The sequence below is a fragment of the Galeopterus variegatus genome, unplaced genomic scaffold (assembly GCF_000696425.1).
Source record: "Galeopterus variegatus unplaced genomic scaffold, G_variegatus-3.0.2 Scaffold529, whole genome shotgun sequence".
Lineage (NCBI taxonomy): Eukaryota > Metazoa > Chordata > Mammalia > Dermoptera > Cynocephalidae > Galeopterus > Galeopterus variegatus.
In genome coordinates this window covers 121,737-147,277 of record NW_007726640.1, presented here as the reverse complement: position 1 = coordinate 147,277, position 25,541 = coordinate 121,737, and the positions used below count along the sequence as shown (strand labels likewise).

The following is a 25,541-nucleotide window of genomic DNA, read 5'->3' as shown; positions in this document are numbered from 1 at the left end:
AAAGAATTTTAAGGTATGGTAGCTGTATTATTTTGAAGTCTTTGGCTGCAAACAAAACACTGTCTCTGGTGGACAAGCAGTTTTTCAGAGAGTTGATGGCTTATGCACAGGTGCTTGGGAGGATGGGGAACCATTTTTGGAAACAGTCTATGCACCTGGAACTTTCCATCTCTTGCCTCCAGACACCTCTGCCAAAATGAATGTGTGCTTAATTCAACAGCCCTAATCCCAGTGAGAGGGTCCACATCACGTCCACCCACCCTTACCAAAATTGCACCCAGAGGGAGACAGGCCATACCCCTGAAGGGAATCCCGTGTGTGTTGGAAACAGCAAGGGCTCCACCTGGCCTACACTAGACCTCTTCACCTGCGACAGTTTTCATCATCTAGGGTTGGAAATCTAACCACTCTTCACCTTTATTTAAACTTTTTATTATCGAGAATGTTAAGCGTATAAAATCAGAATGTACCTTCACCCAGCTCCAACAACCATCAGCACTGGCCCATGTCATATCTGCGCCTCCTCCCCCATCCCAGCTTAGCTACTGTCATTTTTTTTAAAACAGTTTTTTTGAGGTAAAAATTACAGACATTGAAGTACTCACATGAATACACCCATGAGTGGATGCACCCACGCCATCCATTTACAAGAGATGTCAATGTTTTATTGATCACCCTAAGCTTTTTGTGGCAGTAGGGGTTCTTGGGTCTTTCTAAGACTGAATTTCAATGAAAATGTATATGGAAGAATGATTTTTTCCATTTTGCTTTTTCTGTCTGGGCTCCAGGGGTTTAAGCCGAGCTCTGGGACGGTCCAGGAACTGAATTTCCGCAGCAGCAAGAACGTGTGGGGTTACTTCAGCGTGGCTGCTACCGGAGGCTTACATGAGTTTGCTGATTCCCAGTTTGGACACTGCTTCTCCTGGGGAGAGAACCGGGAAGAGGCCATTTCGTCAGTATTTTCTGTCCTTCCTTCCTTCCTCCCTCCCTCTTTTCCTCCCTTCCTTTCTTCCTTTAAGAAACTAAAAGTTCCCCCGTGGTTTCTGATGCAGTGGCACTGTAGGAGACCAAGGGAGGTAAGCCACAGGGCAGACCTCATTTGAAATATCCTGGGCTTCAAGTACAAGAACAAAGTCTGCCCTTTTCATTTATTGGAGATCCATAAAGTAAAACGATCTCACCAAGGCCATTTGGTCTTGAGCTTATAAGAGGTTTTGGAGGTCCAAAGAATGTTCAGGGTGACACCAAAAGTTTAAAAGATGCTGAATTCTATAGCTGAAAAAACGGGGGAGAGACTCCTTTACATTTAAACCTCATAAATAGTTCCCTCGTTGGCTATATTTCACGCCTGAGACTAAATTTCCTAGGGGGTGTGTCCTACTCTGAGCCACTCACCACACTGAGGCCCATGACAGCAGTCCTGTGTCCCCTGATTAGCCAAGTCCACGTTTACCATAGTTTCTTCAGGGCTGAGAAACTCACATTGACAAAGGGACCCCCAAATTCTGAAACACCACATCTTACACTGCTTCTGCCTTGACATTGGCACAGAAAGGTAAAAAACCAGTGCACTTTGTAATTAAACATTCTTGAGTGGGTGGATGAGTGCATGGTTAACTGGGTGGGTGGAAAGATCCCAAAAGCATTGTGAACATTTCATTAATTCTGAAACACCACATCTTACACTGCTTCTGCCTTGACATTGGCACAGAAAGGTAAAAAAACAGTGCACTTTATAATTAAACATTCTTGAGTGGGTGGATGAGTGCATGGTTAACTGGGTGGGTGGAAAGATCCCAAAAGCATTGTGAACATTTCATTAAAAAAACTTTAAAATCTCTCCCGGGGTTCTTAGCTATGAATTAAATTAAATTTGGCAGTTTCAATGAGCGGGCTTTCTTTGCCAGCTTAGAATGATTACTTTTAATTAAGCTCAGTGAAAAATTGAGATCCCTGAAGCTTAGGGAAGATTATTTGCAACACGTAAGACTTAATAGGAGGAGGAGGAAGACAGGTCAGTGGGCGTCTTTGCCAGCTTAGAATGATTACTTTTAATTAAGCTCAGTGAAAAATTGAGATCCCTGAAGTTTAGGGAAGATTATTTGCAACACGTAAGACTTAATAGGAGGAGGAGGAAGACAGGTCAGTGGGCCCAGCCTGCTCCAAAAGATGACCCGTGGCTTGTCCCATACTGTGGGTGACCAGAAGCAACTGCAAGAGAATTTGAAGGGAAAAATTCCAGCTTTTCTTATTGCTATAGATCAGAGTCCATAGGGGGCAACTGTCCTGGTTTTCCAGGAACTGGTTTCCCAGGATGAAAGACTTCTCAGTGCTAAAACTGGGAGTGGCCTGAGCAAATGGGGACAAGTTGGTCACCCTTGAATCTAGTGGCTTAACTGTCGGATCCAGGTCCTGGATCACAGTTGACTTCTCACAACCTGTTGACAGCCTCGTTTGACCTCACTGGGTCTTCATTTTGTCACCCCCCAAATGGGATCGTAGTCGGCTTTCCCCCGCAGCTGCTGACAGCATGCAGGAATGCTGAAACAGAGGTGGAGGCTTTCTCTCCCAGGAAGAAAACCTTTCTTTAGTGCGTCCCTCCCAACACTCTCATTCCATAGGGAGTGGAGGTTTGCTCTGTGAGCTGGTGCTTCTTGAGGGCAGAGACAGCCAGGGTGCCCACCAGGCCCCAATGCCGCGTATCAGCACCCACCACAGGTGTACCCTCCGCCCCTGGACAGAGCAGCTGTGTGGACAGCCAGAGGGTGGCACCAGCTCTGTGGACAGGAGATTTGAACAGGTCAAGGGGGAGACGGAGGTAGAGTGACTAGTGCTCTATTAATAATTAATTGTTATTATAGTTAATAATAATTATAATAACGGTTCTTAATCACATTCATGGCAGCTAACATTTGTTGATCCGTGGCACATGTTCTACACGGATTGTCTCATTTTGCTTATCAAACACCCACAGGGAGTTGGGGTTATTTCCCCATTTTCCAGATGAGGAAACTGGGGCCGAGAGAGGTTAAGTCACTTGTCCAGGATTACTCAGCCAGTACATGGAGGGGACTGAGATCAACACCAGGTGGTGACACTGGGAGCCCTCCCTTAACTCCTGTGTTTTTCTGGCACTGTGAGAACCCCGTCATGAAATGACCAGAACTCTGTTGACACGTGTATGAGCTGGGAAAGCAATCTGTGTGCATTTCTTCTCAAGGAACATGGTGGTGGCTTTGAAGGAACTGTCCATTCGGGGTGACTTCAGGACCACTGTGGAATATCTTATTAACCTTCTGGAGACTGAGAGCTTCCAGAACAACGACATCGACACCGGCTGGTTGGACCACCTCATCGCCCAGAAAGTGCAGGTAGGGAGCTGCCCGCGCCTCCCCTCCGGGTGGCAGGAGGCTCCCCGCAGATACTGAAGTGCAGCGTCTTTCCTAGGCCGAGAAGCCGGATATCATGCTCGGGGTGGTGTGCGGGGCCTTAAACGTGGCAGATGTGATGTTCAGAACCTGCATGACCGATTTCTTACACTCGCTGGAAAGGTAGGGCATGCGGGCAGTTCTTGCCCCTCTTGTGCTGTGTGTTAGTGTCATGGAAGCAGGACATGCTGTATTTGGGTGGCCATTCAGTCACCAGGCAATTGGTGAACCACCCCCCCACAGGCTTTTCTGGGCCTCCCTTGAAGAGGCCAAGGGTGGGGGTGGGGGACGGGATTCCAGAGGCCAAGGCAGCAGTCGACTTGAGACAGTTGTGGGCAGATGCATGCTGATTTGGGTAAGGTACACCATAACACTTACCCCTAAGGAGGTGGATTTGAGAAGCAAAGTAAATTAAAGGTCATCTCTACAAAGGGTTTCTTTCCCAGACCCTCACGTGAATCACACAGTGACCAGTGAAATGGACTAGCATGGAAAGCGCCAGGTGCTCACTAGAGGATAGGCCCGGGTTTCTCCCCCTCTGCACCACTGACATCTTGCACTGGATCATTCTTTACCGTGGGGGCTGTCCTGTGCATTGTAGGATGTTTACCAGCATCCCTGGCCTCTGTCCACTAGATGCCAGGAGCAGCTCTTCCCCCGAGTTGAGACAATCAGATATGTCTTCAGACATTAGGGACCAAATGACCCCTGGTTGAGAACCACTGTGATAGGTAAATGAAACTACCAAAAAGAAAATAAAAGGGTAAACATTTCTAGCAATGGGTTATTGTGCTTTTGAACGGTAATAGATTCACAGTCCACGCTCTGGTTTCTTTCATCACCAGGCGGCATGATCCCCACATAGAGAATTTTCCTAAGAGGCAGCCATTATGGATTTTGCTTCTGAAAAGCCTTCTTAAAAGTTCACATTCTTCAGCAAGTGCTGATTCCTTAAGTTCTGAGGAATGTCAGGTTCCTTGAGATGATCTGTGTTCTGTGCCTTTTAATCAGACTTAGTTTTTTTAGTGCGGTCAGGTCTGTTGTTGCTCAGGAAAGGCAAAGAGGTGGGTGATTTTTAAATCCAGAGGATGGCACAGAGTCCTCAGTCCCTCCCGTGGCTGACCACAGGTGTCTTCTTTCAGGGGCCAGGTCCTCCCAGCAGATTCTCTTCTGAACATTGTGGACGTGGAGTTAATTTATGGAGGTGTCAAGTACATTCTCAAGGTAAAGGCCCCTGTGCTTCTCTGATGTCTCCAACTCTCTGCGGGCTTGAGGGAATTTGTTTTATTTCTTCCACAATCCATCCCTGGAGTGGATTTTCTCTTGCTTGAATCTGACCATTTGTGTTCCTCAGGAATCCCCACATAGTCCAAGACCTTGAAACCCAGACGCTTTGGGTTTCAGAACGTGTAAGGTTCAGCAATGTGCAGAGGGGACAATGGCGTGTGTATGAATTTCCTGTGGCTACTGTGACAAAGTGCTACAAACTGGTGGCTTAAAACAATAGAAATTTATGCTGTCACAGTTCTGGAAGTCAGAAGTCCAAGATCAAGGTGTCAGCTGGGCCTCTATGGGCACTAGGAAAGGATCTGTCCCAGGCCTTCATAGCTTTTGGTGGTTTCTGGCAATCTTCAGTGTTCCTTGGCTTGTGGATGCATTTCTCCAGTCTCTGCCTCTGTCTTCACCTGGCATTTTCCCTCTGCATCTGCCTGTCTGTGTCTTACATTGTGTTCCATCTGTGACTGTCCTGTGACTTCTCCTCTTGTAAGAACACTAGTCATGTTTGGATTTAGTGCCTACCCTAATCCAGTACGATTTCATCTTAATTTAACCAATTACATCTGGAAAGACCCTATTTCCAAATAAGGTCATATTCTGAGGTTCCTGAAAGGCCATGATTTTGGGGGACACTATTCAACCCAGTGCAGAACATGAGCAGGGCCTTAGAGCTGGCACAGTGGTCTGTTTCCAGGGACTGTGAGGCTGGTTTTGTTCTCTGTCTCTGCACCAAGAATCCACGTGTGGATTTCTAGCCTTCCCTGGTCCATCGCCGGCATCCCTGGAGCTTACACCAGTTGCTCTCCTCTGTCGGAAGTGTCTAGTTACTCTTCCCAGGCCATCTGAGGTCAATTCAGCAGACAGTGTCTGAGAATAGATGAGATGCATGGGCACAGGGAGAGGCTTGGGGGCTCTCCCCTTGGGGGGACATAAACATTTAGTCTATTGCACAAGGCCACTGGTGGAGTCTCCCGGGCTGCTTCACCCAGAGTGACAGCCCATCTCCCTGCCACACAGGGTGGCCTTGCTTGCAGCTGATGCTTGGAGACAGGACTCAAAAGGAAGCCCACAGCCCCAGAGGGCACATGGTCAGTGAGAGATGGCTGGACAGGGACTGTGTCTGTGGCCAGCAGCCATTAGCCTCCCCATGGGGCAGGAGTGTCTCACTGACTACAGGCCCTCTCCAGCTGTTCCCTTGGGGTGAGGGCAGAAGCTAGAGGGATGGAGGTGCCCACCCCACCACTCCTGCAGTGGACAACCAGCCCTGCTTGTTGTCAGAGGGACGAAACAGTATTCTGGGAGCACATGCTAATCTAGGTAGTAACATGGAGCCTGTCCCCACAGGTGGCCCGGCAGTCTCTGACCATGTTCGTTCTCATCATGAACGGCTGTCACATTGAAATTGATGCCCACCGGCTGAATGATGGTGGGCTGCTGCTATCCTACAATGGCAACAGCTACACCACCTACCTGAAAGAAGAGGTCGACAGGTGCGTGGGGGTGCCTGTCCCCCCAGTCTGGGTGTGAAAAGCCATCTTCTCCCACAGGAGTTGAAAACACAAAGCTGACCTGTGTGCATGTCCAAGGGTCTTAGATAAGGTCCATCTCTGGTAATTTCTGGGGATGCATGAAGAGGTTAGTTTCTAGTTTGGAATTCCATGCAACTGGCAGACATTTAGGGAAGGATCCCAGGAGGCCCTTTTCTAGTAGCCTGGGGAGATTCAGAACTGATGGGACATGACTCCTAGCTCTGCAGCCCACCACCTCCCATGTCTGGGCTGCAGTGTCCCCACCCATCTGAGTGGATGCATGCATGCAGTTAGTGAAGCAGCTATTTATCGAGCTACTTCATGCCAGGCACTGGGCTGGGTGTTGGGGTAGCACCATGGTCATGACTCGTGGGACTTTGAGTCCGTTGAGGAAGATGACATATTAAATAAGCAGACAATGGTGGGAAAGGTAAAATACAGGATATTCTGGAAGCACAGGAGCATCATGAGATAGGCCCCAAAGATCGACTGCTCCAGTGTGTCTGACCACACTGAGATCACGCCACGTACACAACGAGATTCTCCCTGGCCAAGGAGAATACAGCATGAGGGGCGCCAGAGGCCCCATGCCGGAAAAAGCTTCACCTGGAGAGTGGAGACTCCCTTCTCAATCCTCAGTATTTTGGAAGAAGGTGGAGTAGGCTCATGCCAGAGCTGTGTTTTAGCACATCTTTTTTAACCCGTGTTCTATCTGCCGAGAATACTCAAGATTTATAATAGGCTCTCCCCGGTCCAGTTATAAGGTGGAGGCTGAGAGTCAGTAAATATTTATTGAATATTATTATCAATTGCTTTCTCTTTGCCAGGGCCTGTTGGGATTATGTCAGCAGTTTTCAACCAAAAAAGGGGCACATACTTTGTTCACCCAAATCACTCCCAGTATCTCAGTGATAAATGTCAAACGCCGCCGTTTGCGACTGTAGAGTCCCTAAACCTGTACAGTGGGTGACACTCACGGCCACCATTAGGAAAGGGGAAATACTGTCAAAGGCTGCCTCGGCTTGCTGAGTTGATAGTCCTTATCAGCCTCCTCCTGTCTCCCAGTTACCGAATTACCATCGGCAACAAGACATGTGTGTTTGAGAAGGAGAATGATCCCACTGTCCTGAGGTCCCCCTCGGCTGGGAAGCTGATGCAGTACACCGTGGCGGACGGGGGCTACGTCGAGGCTGGGAGCAGCTACGCCGAGGTGGAGGTAACCACAGAGCCAGCCCCTGGGGGTGGGGGGTCTGCTGCCAACCTCCCCTCAACCCCCACTCCCCTGGCATTGTCCATATCTGAGCAAACAGGCTACTGTCTGCAGATTCCTAAGAGAGCTAGTCTGGCAGGTTCAGCCCAAATTCCCTGCAGTACTCAAAAGGAAAACCGCAAAAAGTGCACACCTCCCCAGGAATGAGTAAGAACTGATTTATCATAATGAGGGTGATGAATTAAAAGTGTTAAGCCAACACTGCAAAGCTTCACGTGGCAAGTGCTGCTGTGTGCTTTTTAACTATCTTTACTTCTTTTAATCTTCCCACAACCATATGAGGACGCAAATGTGATCCCATTTATGAAGGAACCAGGCCCAGCCAGGTCCTCATAAGTGGGAGCTAAAAAAATAAACAATCAATAAAAAAAGAAAGAAAGATAGAACAATCACAATAATTCATTGAACTTTCAAAAGGAGAGAACAGAACTGAGGCCACCAGAGATGGGAAAGGGGGAGGGGGAGGAGGGTTAGCAAGAAATTGGCAAAGGGCCACAAAATATGATTATATTGTGTAGTGCTGAATGAACTAATTATCCTGATTTGAGCTTCACATATTGCACATAAGTATTGCTGTTCAATGCTGTATCCCATAGAGATGTACAATCAATTACGTTTCAATTAAAAAAAAAAAAGAAAGAAAGAAATCTGCTCAAGGTCACATAGGCCCGGATTCAAACCTGGCCTCCATGCTATGCTGCCAAGGGAAATAATAGTGATAATGGCAATGGAAATACAGCAATAATAGTAGCCAATGTGTAGTGACCTCCTGGCATGTGCTAGGTTGTTCATCTTGTGTAGACCTTATAAGAGCCCTGTGGTGAGACTGTCACTAGTCCCCATTTTACATTTGGGGAAACTGAGGCTCAGAGAGGGGAAGGCACTTTCTGGAAATCACAGAGGTGATGAATCGGGGTCCTGGGATTCCAGCCCAAGCCCTTCTGACTTGGGTGCCCAAGATGTGAACTGTCAAGCAAAGATCCAGCACAGGCCCGACTCTCTGCAGCCAACACGACAGTAACAAAACTGCCGTATGTATTTCCAGGCACTCAGGGAGGCAGATTAAAGGGGCTGATGTCTGTACTGTGAGCAGATTCTTCATTTCACAAAGTGTTCCCCAGAGAGTTTTCTCATCGCCTTTAAAAAAAGCCGTTCACAAAATGTTTGATTTATAAAGCACATTTTAGGAATGTGTATATTAATCACCCTGCATAATATGGTTTAACTGTATTTCTAAGAGCCTTTCCTTTGAAGATAAATGATCAGTTTTCATATCTGTAAAATGGGAATAATAAACACCCGCCTTCCTGCTGGCCTTGCAGATTGAGATAATTCATGAACAGCACTGTGCCTGTTGCCAAGCAGGCTTCCAATAAATTCTATCCTTCCTGCTCAAATGCTGCCCAGGGAGTTATTCTATTTCAATGACACAGTCCCTGCTCCTGAGTCACTCATTCTGAGTCACTCACACAGGCCAGTCCCTCTGAGCTCTGTCTTATTTCTTCTTTCTGCAAAACAGGTGATGAAGATGATCATGACCCTGAACGTGCAGGAAAGTGGCCGGGTGAAGTACATCAAGCGTCCGGGGGCCGTGCTGGAAGCAGGCTGTGTGGTGGCCAGGCTGGAACTGGATGACCCGTCTAAAGTGCACCCGGTATGTGGCACCTCGTCCCATGTGCTCAGGCTGGTGCAGGCGCACTCACAGCTACCGGCTCAGTGAGACAAGTAGACTTGAGGCCCCAGTTCTTCTCCTGCCTCCACTCACCACCTGAAGACTAGGCTCACCCAGCAGCAGGGTGATGATGTGGATATATAGGCGACTGTGCCCGTCTTTCCTCAAATCCCTCTCTGTGGCTCATCATCCCACTCAGAGTAAAACCCAAGTTCTTCTGATGACCTTTAAGACCCCAGATGAACTGTCCCCCGTTTTCTTCTCTGACTTCCAGCTCTATCCCTCTCCCCCTCGCTTAATTGAACCTGCTGGCCCACTCCCACCTGTGGGCTGTTCCCTCTGCCTGGAAGGACCTGCCCCAGGACAGGCATTCGCAGACTCACTCTCTCGCCTCCTGTGAGCTTTTACTCAAATGTCATCCCCTCAGGGAGGCCTTCCGTGTCCTCCCCTTTTTAATAGTCTTTATTTTTTAACACAGTTTTAGATTTACAGAAGAATTATGTAGAGAGTATAGAGAGTTCGCATTTATCCTGCATCCAGTTTCCATATTAACTATTATGAAATTAGTTATTATTATAATTAATTTTCATCAAGTGACTATTATTATTATTATTATTTTTCTTTTTGTCTTTTTTTTTTTCGCGGCTATTGTGAGTAGTGCCGCTGTGATCGTGCATATATGATTTCATTAGTGATTACCTAATGTCCAGGATCCCATCCAGATTAGAACATTGCATATACTTGTACCTCCTTAGGCTCTTCTTTCAACTATGCTTTTTAAAATTGCACACACTCACACACACACCACTTCTCACTCCCTAGCCTCCTCTCCTGCTTTATTTCTCTACCTAGTGTGATCATCTGAGTACATGGATTTCAGTTAATAATAACGTATCAATATTAATTCATTAATTACAACAAATGGTCAGTACTTCCCATCATCAGACGGACGACCTCACTATTGTCTTGTTGGCCTATTGCTTGGCCTCCACGAGTTTGGAAGCACCATGAGAACAGGGCTTTTGTCTTTTTGTTCACTGCCAGATCCCCAGTGCCTTAAACAGTCTTGGTGTGTAGTAGGTGCTCCGTAAATTCTCACTGGGTGAACATGCAGAAGTACAGGAGCCATGGGGGCAGCACACTGTCCTCAGGACACTGGAGGTTGCACCACAGTGTCTGTCATGTGACCCTGAACTCGGCGTCTGGAGGGCATCTCCAATTTAGAATCTTGTTAATTTTTCAGCATTTGTCAAGCTTTGCTATTAGACAGTGAGTCTTTGAGGTCGAGGACTACCTTTCTGTTGTTCGCCTTTGTAACCTTGGTGCTTAGCACAGTGCTTGGGATATAGTGGATGCTCAGGAAAAATGGGTCTTGTTGATGAATGAATGTATCCTCCTAAGCAAGCCATGCATATGGGGAAGTAGCCAGTCATTCATGCATGTATTGTCTTTTTTTCCTAAATTAATTAATACATCTGCTCAGAAAAAAAGTATTTAAAAAAAATCACGAGGTGCTCCGTAAATTCTCACTGGGTGAACATGCAGAAGTACAGGAGCCATGGGGGCAGCACGCTGTCCTCAGGACACTGGAGGTTGCACCACAGTGTCTGTCATGTGACCCTGAACTCGGCGTCTGGAGGGCATCTCCAATTTAGAATCTTGTTAATCTTTCAGCATTTGTCAAGCTTTGCTATTAGACAGTGAGTCTTTGAGGTCGAGGACTACCTTTCTGTTGTTCACCTTTGTAACCTTGGTGCTTAGCACAGTGCTTGGGATATAGTGGATGCTCAGGAAAAATGGGTCTTGTTGATGAATGAATGTATCCTCCTAAGCGAGCCATGCATATGGGGAAGTAGCCAGTCATTCATGCATGTATTGTCTTTTTTTTCCTAAATTAATTAATACATCTGCTCAGAAAAAAAGTATTTAAAAAAAATCACGTTGTCTTTTTTCTCCGTAGTATTCTATTTGTTTTGTTTGTTTCCTTGTCGTTCTTTTCATGATTCTCTTTGGGGAGTTCCCAAAATGAGAAAAAGACTGATCCTTTTTGGGTCCATGGGCAGGTGGGCAGGTCTGTGTGCCTGCATTGAGAGTCCTTTTACCAAATATTTCCTGTTGCTAGGTTAATGAGACAGGATCTGCCACCCAGTCCCTGCAGGTTCATATAAATGCCTATGAGAAAGACAGGCAGAGGATGTAATTTAGCTCTGTAAGTGCAGGAAGAGGGACTGCCTTTGGCCCTGGGCTGTGGGGGCCCAGATGGAGAAACTAGCATCAGATTTCAAAGAAGGAAATTCTGGAGTCTGCTCTTAAAGGGCAAGAGCAGCTTGCAGGTGTGGGGTGGAGGGTGGGCAGGAAAATGAGCATTCCAGGCCAGGAGAACAGCACATCCCAAACCTACTGGGTACCAGTGCCTCAGGCATCGTGGATATTTGTAGAATGAATTAATAGATAAATGGGTACTTTAAGTCAGTGTCGTCCCTCTGGAGAGCTTTTTATTTTTCTATTTGATTATCTAAGGCTACATGTTTATGATTTATAAAAATCAGGTGCATTTGTAGGAGATTTTTATAAGCTTTCATTTTACTAGATGTTTATCTTTGGGATTCAGTAAATAATAAAAATAGAGAAACTAGGGAGGTAATCTTGATTACAGAACAAAGCAAAACAAAAAATCTAACCCCTCCAAAATTGTTTTTCATATGAAATTATGTTCTGTGACATTTGCAAAGGGGGTAATTTGGAAAACCCGCATGGGGTGTGAATTGAGCAATTTTAATTTTCTAATACAATATTTTCCTGTTTTTCTCGGGTGTCATCCTAACTCAGCTGTGTAAGCTGGTAGAAATGCTCCCCCCCCGCCCAAACCCCTACCCCGGTTTCTCTAGTCTTGTTTGAGATTCCGCAGTTTCCTTGACCTCTTGTTCTGGGCATGTCTCATCAGGCTGAGCCATTCACAGGAGAGCTCCCTTCCCAGCAAACTCTGCCCATCCTTGGAGAGAAACTGCACCAGGTTTTCCACAACGTCCTGGAAAACCTGAGCAATGTCATGAGTGGCTACTGTCTGCCAGAGCCTATTTTTAGCATAAAGGTAAGTCACCTGGGTCAGCACATGTATGTAGGTCCGTGTGAAGTTAGAAGAGTTTACTCCATGAGCTCAGACATCTTTACTGAAGTGAAGACTCAGAAAATGGTTAGTCCTCTGTTGTTTTTGTAAAGGATCTGTCCTCAGGAAATTCCTCAGTCCGTGTGAAGTTAGAAGAGTTTACTCCATGAGCTCAGACATCTTTACTGAAGTGAAGACTGAGAAAATGGTTAGTCCTCTGTTGTTTTTGTAAAGGATCTGTCCTCAGGAAATTCCTCAATTTGATCATAAACACTGGTGTACATTTTCTCTTTGGTGATGAGCTGTTGTAAAAGTGACGTGGGTTTTTACTGGTTCAGTTCAGCTCGAGACTGAGAACATTCAAGCAGGAAGTTAAGAAAGAAGCCGGTGTGGGTCACCCCCCTTCACGAGACAGGGAGGAGTCACTTTGTGCAGAAACACATGCCATTTGTCATTCTCCATCCCGGGGTCCCACGATCTACTCTGTAGGGAAACAAGATGTTCTGCTGTTTGCAGAGCTCCTTGAAAGACCCAAGATGCTAAATTTCGCACGACTAGCGATAACACCATGAGCTGCGTCCCGCTCCATCTCAGAATAGCAAGTTATGGTGATGGTAGTGCTGATGGTTGTAATAATGGCCAAGCCTTGCCTAGTATGTACCGTGTGCAAGCTACTCTTCTAAGTACTTAAGATGTATTAAGTCCTTAATCTAGGAGGTAGGAACTGTTGTTATCTCCATTTATGACTGAGGCAAATGAGGCAGAGAGACTAAGAAACTTGGCCTGCTTTACATGTGAAGAAACAAAAATGGGACTTGAACTCGGGCCATCTAACTTCTGAGTCTGTCCTCGTAACCCCTCTGCTATGCTGCCTAATCATGATTGCTAGAATTGCAACCTTTATGTAGTCTTTATACCTGCCAGTATGTGCACCAGTTCACTTTTAAAACTCACAGTCACCCTTGGGGGTTGACACCATTGTCATCCCCATTGAAAGACCATCAGCACTGGCTGCTGCAGGGCGGTGGTTAAGAGTCCCGGCAGCGAAATGACCTGGTTTTGTGTCCCAGTTTTGCTACTTACTAGCTGAGTGACTTTGGATAACTTTATTAACCTCTCTGTGTTTCTGTTTCCTCAACTGCAAAATGGGAATAATTATTGTACCTACTTTGTGGTGTTGTTTCTAAGGATCGAATGAGAAAGGTCTTAGAACACTGTCTGGCACTAAGGTGTTGTCCCAGGACGCTAGCTCATCACAGGACCTTATGTTTTATCCCCACTCCATGCTGGCTTTCTAGATGCACAGAGAGTAGGGGCTTCTCACCGTGGGGAATCTGGGTGTTCCCCTGTGGGTCTAGATCTTCAGCTCAAGTTGTGTTGGGTGTCCCATGGTGGGTGGCGGGGCCACGTCCCTGTGAGGCCGAGGGCTGATGCTGTGGTCCCGCTGCAGCTGAAGGAGTGGGTGCAGAAGCTCATGATGACCCTGCGGCACCCGTCACTGCCGCTTCTGGAGCTGCAGGAGATCATGACTAGTGTGTCGGGCCGCATCCCCGCCCCTGTGGAGAAGTCGGTGCGCAGGGTGATGGCCCAGTATGCCAGCAACATCACCTCAGTGCTCTGCCAGTTCCCCAGCCAGCAGGTACGTGTCCCCAGCCCAGCTCCACTGTGGTGTTCATGCTGGCCCAGCTCTCGGCCAGTCTCCGTGTGCAGCCTCTGATCAAGTTGAGCTTCATGAGACCCAGTTACAGCCCGAAATGTTGGGGACCCAGCTTTTTTGTTTTTGTTTTAGAGCCTTCTCTGCAGAGCATTTTCCCCAAAGCAACAGTTGTTTGGATGAACATAAACAATCATTAGGCCCCATTCCATAAAATTTAGACTCAGCATAAGAGAAAGCAATTGGTGCAAATTGAGTGAGCATTTTCCAGAAAATAAACTGGCTGAAATCATTAGGGGAAATTGCAAAGTTTTTTCTTACTGGTTTGCAGCTCTGATTCTTTCCTTCTGGATTTTGTAAAGGGATAGTCTTGGGTCCTTTGTCCATACAATATATCTGAAGAATGGAAACATTCCAAGGTGATATAAAATATCTCTATTAATTCTACATTGGCCCTGTGTTGTTCCCTTTTGTTGTTGTTGCTTTTGTAGGGCATTGTAAAGGGAATTTGCATTTGGAAAAACCCTTCTGTCTGGTTGGAAGGGCTTTCCACCGTCGTCATTCCCCACATATTCGTTATTAGGGAAGCTAGAAGTCAGTGTAGGTCAGATCATTCCCAGAGGTCAACAACTCTGTGGAAGTTGGAATATTATTCAGCCATAAAAAGGAGTGAAATACTGATCTATGCTACCACATGGATGCACCTGTTATGCTAAGAAGCCAGCCACAAAAGGCCGCATGTTGCATGATTGCATTTGTATGAAATGTCCACGACTGGGAAGTTCATGGAGAAAGAAAATAGATCAGTGGTTGCCAGGGGATGGGGGTGGAGAACTGGGGGGTAGCTGCTAATGGGTACCAGGTTTCTTTTGGGGATGATGAAAACTATCTAAAATTAAATAGTGGTGATGGCTGCATAACTGTGAATATACCACTGAACATATAATTTAAAGAAGGTGGTGGTGGAATATTGTGGTATGTGAGTTATATTTCAAAAATAACAAAAAGAAAACTTTAGAGGACCCCAGTTGAGATAAATACATGTTTGCAACTTTTAGGAATTTGTCATTGGTGCAGGATTTTTTTCCTTTAAAAATATTTTAGTTGCTAAAAGCAATTATCAATGACATTTAATCTAATTATAGAAATAGGACCCCTCCGCACCCAGCACCCTCATTTTTGCTAGGGTTGACATTTCCTTCTCTTGCCCCATAGCGGTCATATCTGCAGAGAGGTATAATCTCAATGTGTGTGTCTCTTTATATGATCGTTGTCATTCTGAGCCCTTGAATAAATTCCTCTAGTAATTCGTTGAGGGGCATGAACTGGGCTGTTTCAGGGTGGCCGGATGGCTTCAAGGCTGGAATTTTCAGTCTTTGAATGAGCCTCAGATGGGACCTTCCTGGGAGGCTGGGGTGGGTCCTTCAGGTGGCTACTGTGTCACGGCTGGATCACGGGGTTGTCCACGGTCAGACCTGTCTTGTTTCCCCATCAGATAGCCACCATCCTGGACTGCCATGCGGCCACCCTGCAGCGCAAGGCCGACCGAGAGGTCTTCTTCATGAACACCCAGAGCATTGTGCAGCTGGTCCAGAGGTGAATCCTGGGCCCTGTGTGGGGTGTGGTTGTTATGCTGAGTCGTCACATGCATTGCACCGGGGTGGCACTCTGGAACTGAGAGAAAGTGCCTTACGGTCCTGGCAGTGCCATTACTAACAGCAGAACCCGGGGCAAGGCACTTCTGTGGATCTCAGTTTGCAAGCTGGTAAAATGGGAATAAAAACACTTCACAAGATAAGTCATTTGGAATTATAAACGGATTAATTTTTGTAAAGTGCTGACACATAGTGACTACTCACTAGGTGATAGCTTGGATTATGAGGCAATGGGACGAAATGGCTTTATGTAGGATAAAGGACTATACAGATGATGTTATTGTGGTTTTGGGGATTATTGCAAATGAAAGTTGATGAATAATTTGTATTTTATATCAAGCAGTTATTGAGCATGGGTAGTCTGCCGCAGAACTATTCTGATGATAAAAAGATTTTTTGCCATTTTTATGAAAAATCCACCTAGCAAGAAAACTTTGCTTAGAAATACAGAATTGAAGCATTCTCAGATTTGAACCAATCAATTCAGTGCATGTTTTCAATGTGCCAGAAACTATCATAGGTGCACAGAATTTGGGACGCTTCAAGGAGTTCCTGGTTAATGTGGACTCAGATTGACAATACAGGATTGCAGCTGACGAAAGAGATTTAGTGTGGATTCCCCACAAAGTGAAAGTTTCACAGCCACGGGCTAGGAGGGGAGTCCTTCCTCCAAAACTTCAACTGCTAACCTTAAACCTATCCTATAAGCTTCAGAGACACACCTAGAAGAAATGAACAAATGATAATTTAATCGAATTTCCTAGCAAATTTTTGTGTGCTGTACATAAATATCAAAGCTCTGTCCTGTCGTGTGCATGCATGCGTGTGTGTGTGTGTGTGTGTGTGTGTGTGTTTGTGGGTTAAAATCACATTTGGGTTAGTGAGTGTTAGTTTCTTGTTCTGTTTTGATGACGTTTGGTGATGCTGAGGTTCAGCTGGTTTCTACTTCCCTAAAACTCAGTGTCTCATATCCTAAGAACTTGATTACCTGTGTTCAGAAATATTTTACAAGAGGAAATGTTTGGGGGAACATCAGGTTAAAATTTTGTTTCGGAAGGGAAGTGAAATTCATACAGGGACCTTTCAGTTAGTCTTTTTAAAACTGTCTTGATACATTGGATGGTTAATTGAAAACTTGTTTTTAATCGTTAAAGTCTGATAAAATTGGCTACCCCTTTCAGCATCCCAACTCTTAAGTTTCCTTCCTTCTCTCTGGGGCCAGGCAGGCATTGTACCAAGACTCAGGCTTGGGTTCCACCCCAACCTGGCCTCTGGTTTGATGTGGGATATTGGACAAGTCACAGTTCTCTTTGACCTGCAGAGTTAGAGAAAATGACCCAACTCCATGTCCCTCTCAGGCCTGAGGAATTGAGGGCACAGCCTCCAGATACTTTATTACTGTTTCCTCCTGTTTAAAGTCATAAAAGCCCTGGCTGAGGCACTCAGGCGCACAAGGCAGTGGAGGTGACACTGACGGTGGCCTTCCCTTCCTCAGATACTTTATTACTGTTTCCTCCTGTTTAAAGTCATAAAAGCCCTGGCTGAGGCACTCAGGTGCACAAGGCAGTGGAGGTGACACTGACGGTGGCCTTCCCTTCCTCCCCAGATACCGCAGCGGGACCCGCGGCTATATGAAAACCGTGGTATTGGATCTCCTGAGAAGATATTTGCAGGTCGAGCACCATTTCCAACAAGGCAAGAGATGCTACTGCCACCGCTAGGGGCACTGGTGACAAGCCCAAGCCCATGGGGCAGGGGGAGTGGGAAGAAGCCGGGCCTTACCCCCATGTGGTCTTTGTCTCCCCTGGTAGCCCACTACGACAAGTGTGTGATCAACCTCCGGGAGCAGTTCAAGCCAGACATGTCCCAGGTGCTGGACTGCATCTTCTCCCATGCACAGGTGGCCAAGAAGAACCAGCTGGTCATCATGCTGATCGTAAGCAGGAAGGGTGCCCTCCACCCAGGATGCGGGTGGGTCGGGGGTCCTCAGACTTTTTCTAGAAAGGGTCAGTATGTAAATATTTTAGACTTGCAGGTTGTATGGTCTCTGTCCTGACCACTTGACACTGCTTGGGTACAATGTAAGAGAACATTGGGCATGGCTGTGCTCCAGTAGTAAAGTTTTGTTTATAAAAACAGGTAGTGGATGGGATTTGTCAGCCCCTGGGGAGATCATGACTAACACTCACAAAGCACTGACTCTGTGCCAGGCACTCTTGCAGTGCTTTACAAATAAACATTAACTCATTTAATTCTCTTAACAACCTTAGGAGGTGGGTACTGTTCTCATCTCCCTTTGGCAGAGCATAGAGACGTGAAACCACTTGTCCAGGGGCACCCAGCATATAAGTGCAGAGCTAGGATTTGAACCCATGGCTTTAGGGTCATGAGCCACTAGTCAAGGGATATTAGATTCCAAGTCTTGTGGTGGGTCTTTCATTTTGCCTTTTTTGGAGTAGTGTGGAATTTCCACATTCTTATTTCTCTTTCTATTAGATAACAACGAGCAGTCTTTGGTAACATAAGAAGTATTTCCTTGATGTCCCTGATGACTGACTTGGAAAATGTAGGATCAGCAGAGTGGGAGAGACTTGGACTTGGCTTATAGCAGGAAGGGGTCAGCAATTTTATCTGTAAAGGGCCAGTTAGTAAACATTTTTGGCCGTGGCCACACAGCCTCTGTTACAACTGCTCAGCTCTGTTGTAGCCTGAAAACAGCTGTAGACAATATGTCAGTGAATGGGCATAGCTGTGTTTCTATAAAACTTTATATACAGAAATAGGCAATGGGCTGAATTTGGCCCATGGGCTTATAGGATAGTTAACACCCTAACAAGGTGTATTCATGAATGTTGGTATTTTTGTTAAGAATCGTTTTAAAATATCCTCATGCAGCAGCTTCTGATCCTACCTTCACAGGAGAATCACCTGGGCATGGGGGGAGGTGTCTTTTAAAAATGCAGATGCCCAGGCCTGCCTAGGTCAGTTAGATCAGAGTTTCTAGGGGTGGGGCCCAATCATTAGTACTTTCGAAAGGTTCCCCAATGGGAAGCTTAAACACGGACTGTATATTAGATAATATTATTGGCTTAATGTTCTACTTCCTTGGTGGAAGGAAGTTGGTTCTATAGTTAGGTGGGAGAGTATCTTTTTTCTCAAAGAGATAACATGCTAAAAGTGAAAACGATTATGGTGTCTGCAACTGACTTCCAAAAAAAGTGTGCTAATTAGAGAAAAATCAAATGGGATAATACAGTGAAAGTTTAACAGTTGGCGAATCTAGGTGATTGGTATGGAGGTTTCCAACACACTGATCTTCAATGCTTCTGCAGTTTTGAAATTTTTTAAAATTAATTTTGGGGGGAGCGCTCCCCAAGTGATTGCAGCGATCTAGGTGATTGGTATGGAGGTTTCCAACACACTGATCTTCAATGCTTCTGCAGTTTTGAAGTTTTTTAAAATTAATTTTGGGGGGAGCGCTCCCCAAGTGATTGCAGCATGCAGCCAGGACTGGTAACTTATGCCCCAGGTGATATCTACACTTTGTGGAAATTCCATTGCTAAAATAACATAACCCTTTCAACACACTTCCTTTGGATGGAGTTTTTTGAGTTTGTGTCTGTAAAGCAAGGTGCGCCTATAACCTATTATAGTCGCTCGCCATTCAGAGAAAGGCTGGGGGTCAGATCTGTGGATTTTTCTGGTGTTTATTACTCTTTGTGCATATATTCACTCTCTTGTGGGCATGAAGTTACTAAAAATCATGTACACCAGAGGACAGGCTGGAGAAGATGGTGGAATGACCCCCCAGTTCAGAGAACTTGCTTGGGGCTTCTTGGCAAAGGAGACTAAAAATGTTGTATTAGGTGGTTTGGGGATTATGTGTGAGGTTTGTTATTCTTCTCGCTTTCTAAATGGTTCCATTTGTCAGAAAATAGTGAGTTCTTTGCGCCTGATTGTATTTGGTACTTAGGGGTTTCAGCAAATACTTTGGAATTGAATGATTACTTTGCAATGAAAATTTTTTTGTGGCTTTAAGGGGACCTAGTTTCTGAATATCATTCAGTAGTTATAGGACTTTGTTAGTGACTAAGAAAACAAAACATGATACTATGAACCGAAATATATGAGATGAGACCACCTCACACAAGGTAACTACACATAAAAACGATATTTTGGACTTTTATATGCAGAAGGTGATGGCCAGATTTTTAAAATGTTCACACAAACCTCTCTTGAGTCTTCCACCTCTTAGAAAACTGCCAGCCTGCTCGTTGGACAGTGTCTGAGCTGTCCTGTCCTTGGAGCCACAAGCCGGGTGGCATGGTGAGACTAATGCCACCATCATTTGATAATTCAAAGCAAATCAGAATTTGGGAGGGAGAGAAGATTTAGAATAGTTTCCTGCGCAGTTTCTTCAGCATTGACATGCTTGTGTGTTTGTATATGAAACATGAATATGTTAAACATTTTTCTGATTATAAAAACAGTGTTATATGATTATAAGTGGGAAAATGCAGAAACACATGTAGAAGAAATGACTCACGTGCCCACCGTCTGGTGACTTCTTGGACAACAGTCTTGGCTGATGCAGGAGGTGGGGACATGCTGCTCAGGAACATCACGTTCCAGCACTCATTGATCTGTCTTCAGTGGGTATTTAGGGAGCACGTGCTCTGAGCCATTCCCAAGCTCCTCTGCATTTAGGGCATAAGAGCAGATGCAAAGATGAGTCGCACACAGCACTGGCCTCCAGCAGAAAGGTCCCTCGCTCAGAAGTGGAGAAAAGGGGAGCACACAATAACCATCATTCCTCCTGCTCTCCTGCAGGATTCAACTCCAGGTCCCTCTCCTCCGCAACTGTGATCCCCTTAAGTCAGGCAGCAGTTCACAGGGGAAAGAGCAAGAGGGCTCAGAGACAGAATAGGCCTGTGTTTGAATCTGGCTTTGCCTTGCATGTGCTTGGTGGCCTTGGGGCAAGGTGTATTGCCTTTTTGAGCCTCAGTTTCCTCATCTGTAAAATGGAGATCATGATAGTAACTCCTCAGAGGGCTAGAAGAATTTGAGGAAGTGTATGTAAAGGGTCCAGCTGTTTGCTGGGCACATAGTAGGCACCTAATAATTGCTAGCTATTAATGGTAATACAGGCAGGGACTTAATTGTACTTTTCTTCTTACAAGGTGTTTAGGGCATGTTTGGGGGTGGATGAATGGGTGAATGAATGAATGAGGAGGGTGCGTGGTAGAAGGTGGCAAGGGTGTGCATCTCAAGCTGTGGCAGGTGTGTTCAGGGTGCTGAGCAGGTGTCTGGTTTGCTGGGGCAGCTGCACCCCCTGGCTGAGGTAAGGGCTGGCATGTTTCCCTCTGGTGGAGAAAAGCCATTTGAATTCTGTTTTTGTCCCCCAAAGGATGAGCTTTGTGGCCCAGACCCTTCCTTGTCGGAGGAGCTGACCTCCATCCTCAATGAGCTCACTCAGCTGAGCAAAAGTGAGCACTGCAAAGTGGCCCTCAGAGCCAGACAGGTGAGGTCACGAAGCGCAGTCGGCACTGTGTGTGGTCCTCGGGATGTTCAGGCCCCTGCCGTGCATGGCCCTCCTGCTGCGGTCTCCTGTCCCACTCCTATCCTTCTTCAGGGTGAGGACCGCTCACCGTGGCCCTCTGTCCCATCCCCTGCAGGTCCTGATCGCCTCCCACCTCCCATCCTATGAGCTGCGGCACAACCAGGTAGAGTCCATTTTCCTGTCTGCCATCGACATGTACGGCCACCAGTTCTGCCCAGAAAACCTCAAGGTGAGGCCAGCTCCTTCCTTCCACCTTCCACAGAACACACATCATGGCCCAGAAGGGGGACTTGGGGGAAACAGGCTCCCCTTGCCCTCGAGGTGCTTGCAGTCTGGGGCAGGGCACAGTCGCAAATACAGATGGTTTGGTCCAGGGGGCATTTGGGGAGGCTCTAGAGGGACAGTGTGGAACCCAGTCCTGCAGGATGGACAGTGGGACAGGCAGTGAGGGCTCGCCTGGTTGGTGCGATTTTAGAAATTCAGCAGCGATGGGGCATATTTAGAAGTGGTGAGCCCTCACCTGGCCGACTCAGGATTTCGTCTTCCGAGTCCCCCCGCCCTGTCTCTGGCTCAGCATCTGAAACTGGGAGCCTCGCCCTGGAAGCAGCATCCCAGGGTTTCTTCACTGTCCGATCTTCCCTGATTGAACAAGGGGTGGAACCCCGTGCACTGGGGACACTGGCTGCGTTTAGTGATAGGAACACGACCAACTTCTCCTCCCTGTTCCCACCTCCCTCACTCATCCGACTGGTGCTCAAAACTGGCTCTCATTTACTTTCCCTTTTTTCTTCTTTCCACTTGCCGTAGAAATTAATCCTTTCAGAAACGACCATATTTGACGTCCTGCCCACATTCTTCTATCATGCCAACAAGGTCGTGTGCATGGCATCCTTGGAGGTAAGTAGGAGAGGCCCATGTCACAGCGACAGTACTGAACATGCCACACACGTGATCTTTTTCTCTCCACAAGGCAGGTGCCCTTCCTAGCCTGTCTTACAGAGGAAGGAACTGAGGCTCAGAGAGGTGAAGTGACTTGCTCAAGGTCACACAGCTAGGAAGGGCAGAACCAGGATTCACACTGGGTCTGTCTTATTCCAGAGTCCATGCTGGAAACCACTGCTGTCTCATGGGTCATTCCAGCCTCCTCCAGGCAGGGCACAGATCAATACTAATTCCCAAGAGCCGAGTCCAAGGCACCACATCCAAACTTTCCAATTCAGGTGCATTAAATATCCTTGGAAGACTTTTCTGCTTGGAACTACAAGAGCTGGAAGTTGCCTAGTGATGACTTAAGGTGACCACCCATGTGAGGGGACAGAGAAGGGTGTGACCAGCAGCAAAACCTAGATTAGAGCCAGGTGGTTTTGCCCCTGCTCCAGTCTTCCTCAGTTCAGGGGCTATCAGGTGTTTTGTTAGTTTCAGGAGATCAGGGTTTTTAATCTGGTCTTTTAAGATCCTCTTAAGAAAACAGGAGACTATGTCTTGTGTTTTCACATGGCTGTCTTACCCTGGATTGCTTCCTCATTTCTTCACCCCCTCAGCTCACAGTCTCAGGCCCCTGTGGCCCCTTCTACCTCTTCTGCATCTTTTAGACCCTGTGGGTTACCCGTCTGGATGCCAGAAGGTCGACTGGGTCTTCATGGAGACCCTTTTGGGCTGTAAGCATGTTACAGTCATGGGGGTCTCCTGGGCCTGCATTTTTACCCTCTTTGTAGGTTTCAACTTTGGAAGAATCCTTCTCAGACCTCAGTGTTTCCAACAGTGAGACCCAATAGGACTCTTCAGTAGTGACTTTTTAAAGTGCTAAATCCTATTTATATCTATTAGAATTTTTCTAGGATGCTTTTATACATTGCATCACTATCTGACAATTTTACTGAACATGATTCATCCTTTTCTTCATGACCCAAGATGAGCATTGTGAACGTAAGATTTTGACTCAGCCTCTTGAGATAATAGAGTTCTGTCTCTGCCCTAAATGTATGAAGGGTCCCCAAGACCACCCCTGGGTTGGGTGATTTGCTAGGAGAACACACAGGACTCAGTATGTAGTTGTACTCACAGCTATGATTTATCCCAGTGCAAGGATGCAAGACATAATCAGCAAAGGGAAAAGGCACGAGGGGTGAAGTCTGGAGGAAACCTAGGCACATGCTTCCAGGGGCCTGTCCCAGTGGAGTCACACAGGACAGGTTTAATTCCTCCAGCAATGAGTTATGACAATACATGTGACAGAAGCTTATGAGACTCAGTGCTTAGGATTCTTAGCGGGGGCTGGTCACATGGACATCCTCTGCTTAGCATGTACCAAATTCTAACCTCTGAGACAGAAAGTAGATGTTCAGCATAAACCACATTGTTTGCACGAACACTTTAGGCCTCTCATCAGGAAATGGTGGGAACCCTCCCCAAATCCAGCTTCCCCAGGGCTGGCCAAGAACCAACCTTGAAGCAGATCTTCAAAGGATAGCAATTAGGCCAGCTACGTAACCCTTTTTGGGCAATCCCCACATTTCTGTTCTGTTGAAAAACTTGCAGAGTGCAAGCTCTAGAACCATGTTGTCCAGCATGGCAGCCATTGGCCAATAATCAGTGAGCACTTGAAATGCAGCTTAATCTGAATTGAGCTGTGCTCTGAGGTAAAATACACACTCGATTCCAAAGACTTAGTATGGAGAAAAGAATACACAGTATCTCAATCTCTTATGTTGATTACGTGTTGAAATGATGATATTGGGGGTAAAATAAAACATATTATTAAAATTCTTTTTACCTGTTACCTTTTTTCTAAGTGGCTGCTACAAAACTTAAAATTACACACATGGATTGTGTTGCATTTCTATTGGACAGCACTGCTCTAAAGCAGGGGTCAGTAAACTACAGCCTATTGGCCAGATTTGGCCTACTGCTTGTTTTTGTAAATAAAGTTTTATTGGAACACAGCCACGCCCATTCATTTAAGTATTGTCTGTGGCTGTTTCTGTGCTGTAACAGCAGAATCGAGTAGTTGCGACAGAAACAATATGTCCCGCAAAACCTAAAATATTTACTGTCTGGCTCTTTACAGAACAAGTTTATCAACCCCTGCTTTAGAGTTTAGAGAGTGGATTTTGTGTAACTAGTAGCATTCTGAAATGTGAGCAAATTTGCTCTTATCTGCTGCCTAGAGATCCGTTAGAGGTCACTTCTGGTATCCCTTCAGCCTGAGTTTTCTCAGGCTTTGGAGATCCTCTGTGTGCCCTCTGAGAGAATGTCCATCGTGCTTTCTGCCTCATCAGGTTTATGTGCGGCGGGGCTACATCGCCTATGAGTTAAACAGCCTGCAGCACCGGCAGCTCCCGGATGGCACGTGCGTGGTGGAATTCCAGTTTATGCTGCCGTCCTCCCACCCGAACCGGTAAGGAGTGGTACACACCTGGGGATGGCCCTGGTTTCTTTTCTCCCTGAGCACTGTAGTGCTGTCTCTGGAAGGGCTCAGCAAACATGTCTGGGAATGCTGCTGGGGAGACATCAGGGATGCAACTTCCCTTCGTGGAATCTCCCCACTGCTCCATTCTCATCTGTAAAATAGAGATAATCCAGTGCCTTCCTTCCACCCCTGCACTGTCCAGTACCGTAGCCACTACGCACATGTGCCTGTTTAAATTAGAATAAATGAAAATAAAATAAAGACTTCAGCTCCTCAGCCATACCAGCTGTATTTAAAGTGCTCAGAAGGCATGTGGCTCGTGGCTGCCATATTGGACAGTGCAGTTCTAGAACATTCCATCATTGCAGAATGTTCCAACGGACAGTGCTGCCTAGACCATTGTGAAGAGTATATGAGATAGGTCACATAGAGCGCTTAGGACAGTGCCTGGCATGAAGAAAGTTGTTGAATGTTAGTGATGCCTGTGATGACTATGACTGATACTGTCATTGCTGTCCAGTGCTGTGCCCTTGACCAGGCTCTGACAGGCCACACTCTGTTGCTTTCAGCCCTCAACATCTTTGGCCAAAAATGTGTTCTCATCCTCCTTTTGCAGATGAGAGTCCTGGGGCCCTCACTGAACGTGGGCTGAGCTGCTCATTCACATGGTGTAGGGATTTGAGTGCAGGTTGCTCTCTGTCCTCAGAGTTCTTGGAACAGCACTCAAGGGCCCTCTGAGCCAGGGGCACACCTGTGGGTCTGTCCGTGTCCACTGTAGTCTGTCATCCCAAACCGTTGTTCAGTGGATCCCACCTGTGCTCACCTGTGGACATCTGATGTGTCCACGGTGCTCGCTCATGGTCTCTTTTCTAATCAATCTTATTTCAGGACCTGAAGCTCCATTCTGGTCAGGTAGAGTGTGGTGCTCACGTCTCCCTGGGATTCAAAGTGCTTTTTTTTTTTTTTTTTTTTTTTTTTTT

General features: G+C 46.4%; 1 protein-coding gene across 1 annotated transcript in view; it reads left to right on the top strand.

Moving 5' to 3' along the window:
- Positions 1–25,541, top strand: part of ACACB (acetyl-CoA carboxylase beta) — a 121,416-nt gene that overhangs the window by 48,164 nt on the left and 47,711 nt on the right. Inside the window, exons 12-27 of the mRNA XM_008569783.1 lie at positions 789–952; positions 3,221–3,371; positions 3,448–3,551; positions 4,571–4,652; positions 6,051–6,196; positions 7,301–7,451; positions 9,025–9,159; positions 12,122–12,268; positions 13,734–13,922; positions 15,433–15,533; positions 17,199–17,287; positions 17,404–17,528; positions 21,000–21,113; positions 21,268–21,381; positions 21,960–22,049; positions 24,431–24,549. Coding sequence (XP_008568005.1) covers positions 789–952; positions 3,221–3,371; positions 3,448–3,551; positions 4,571–4,652; positions 6,051–6,196; positions 7,301–7,451; positions 9,025–9,159; positions 12,122–12,268; positions 13,734–13,922; positions 15,433–15,533; positions 17,199–17,287; positions 17,404–17,528; positions 21,000–21,113; positions 21,268–21,381; positions 21,960–22,049; positions 24,431–24,549 — 2,021 coding nt within the window. The remainder of the gene's footprint in view (positions 1–788; positions 953–3,220; positions 3,372–3,447; positions 3,552–4,570; positions 4,653–6,050; positions 6,197–7,300; positions 7,452–9,024; positions 9,160–12,121; positions 12,269–13,733; positions 13,923–15,432; positions 15,534–17,198; positions 17,288–17,403; positions 17,529–20,999; positions 21,114–21,267; positions 21,382–21,959; positions 22,050–24,430; positions 24,550–25,541) is intronic.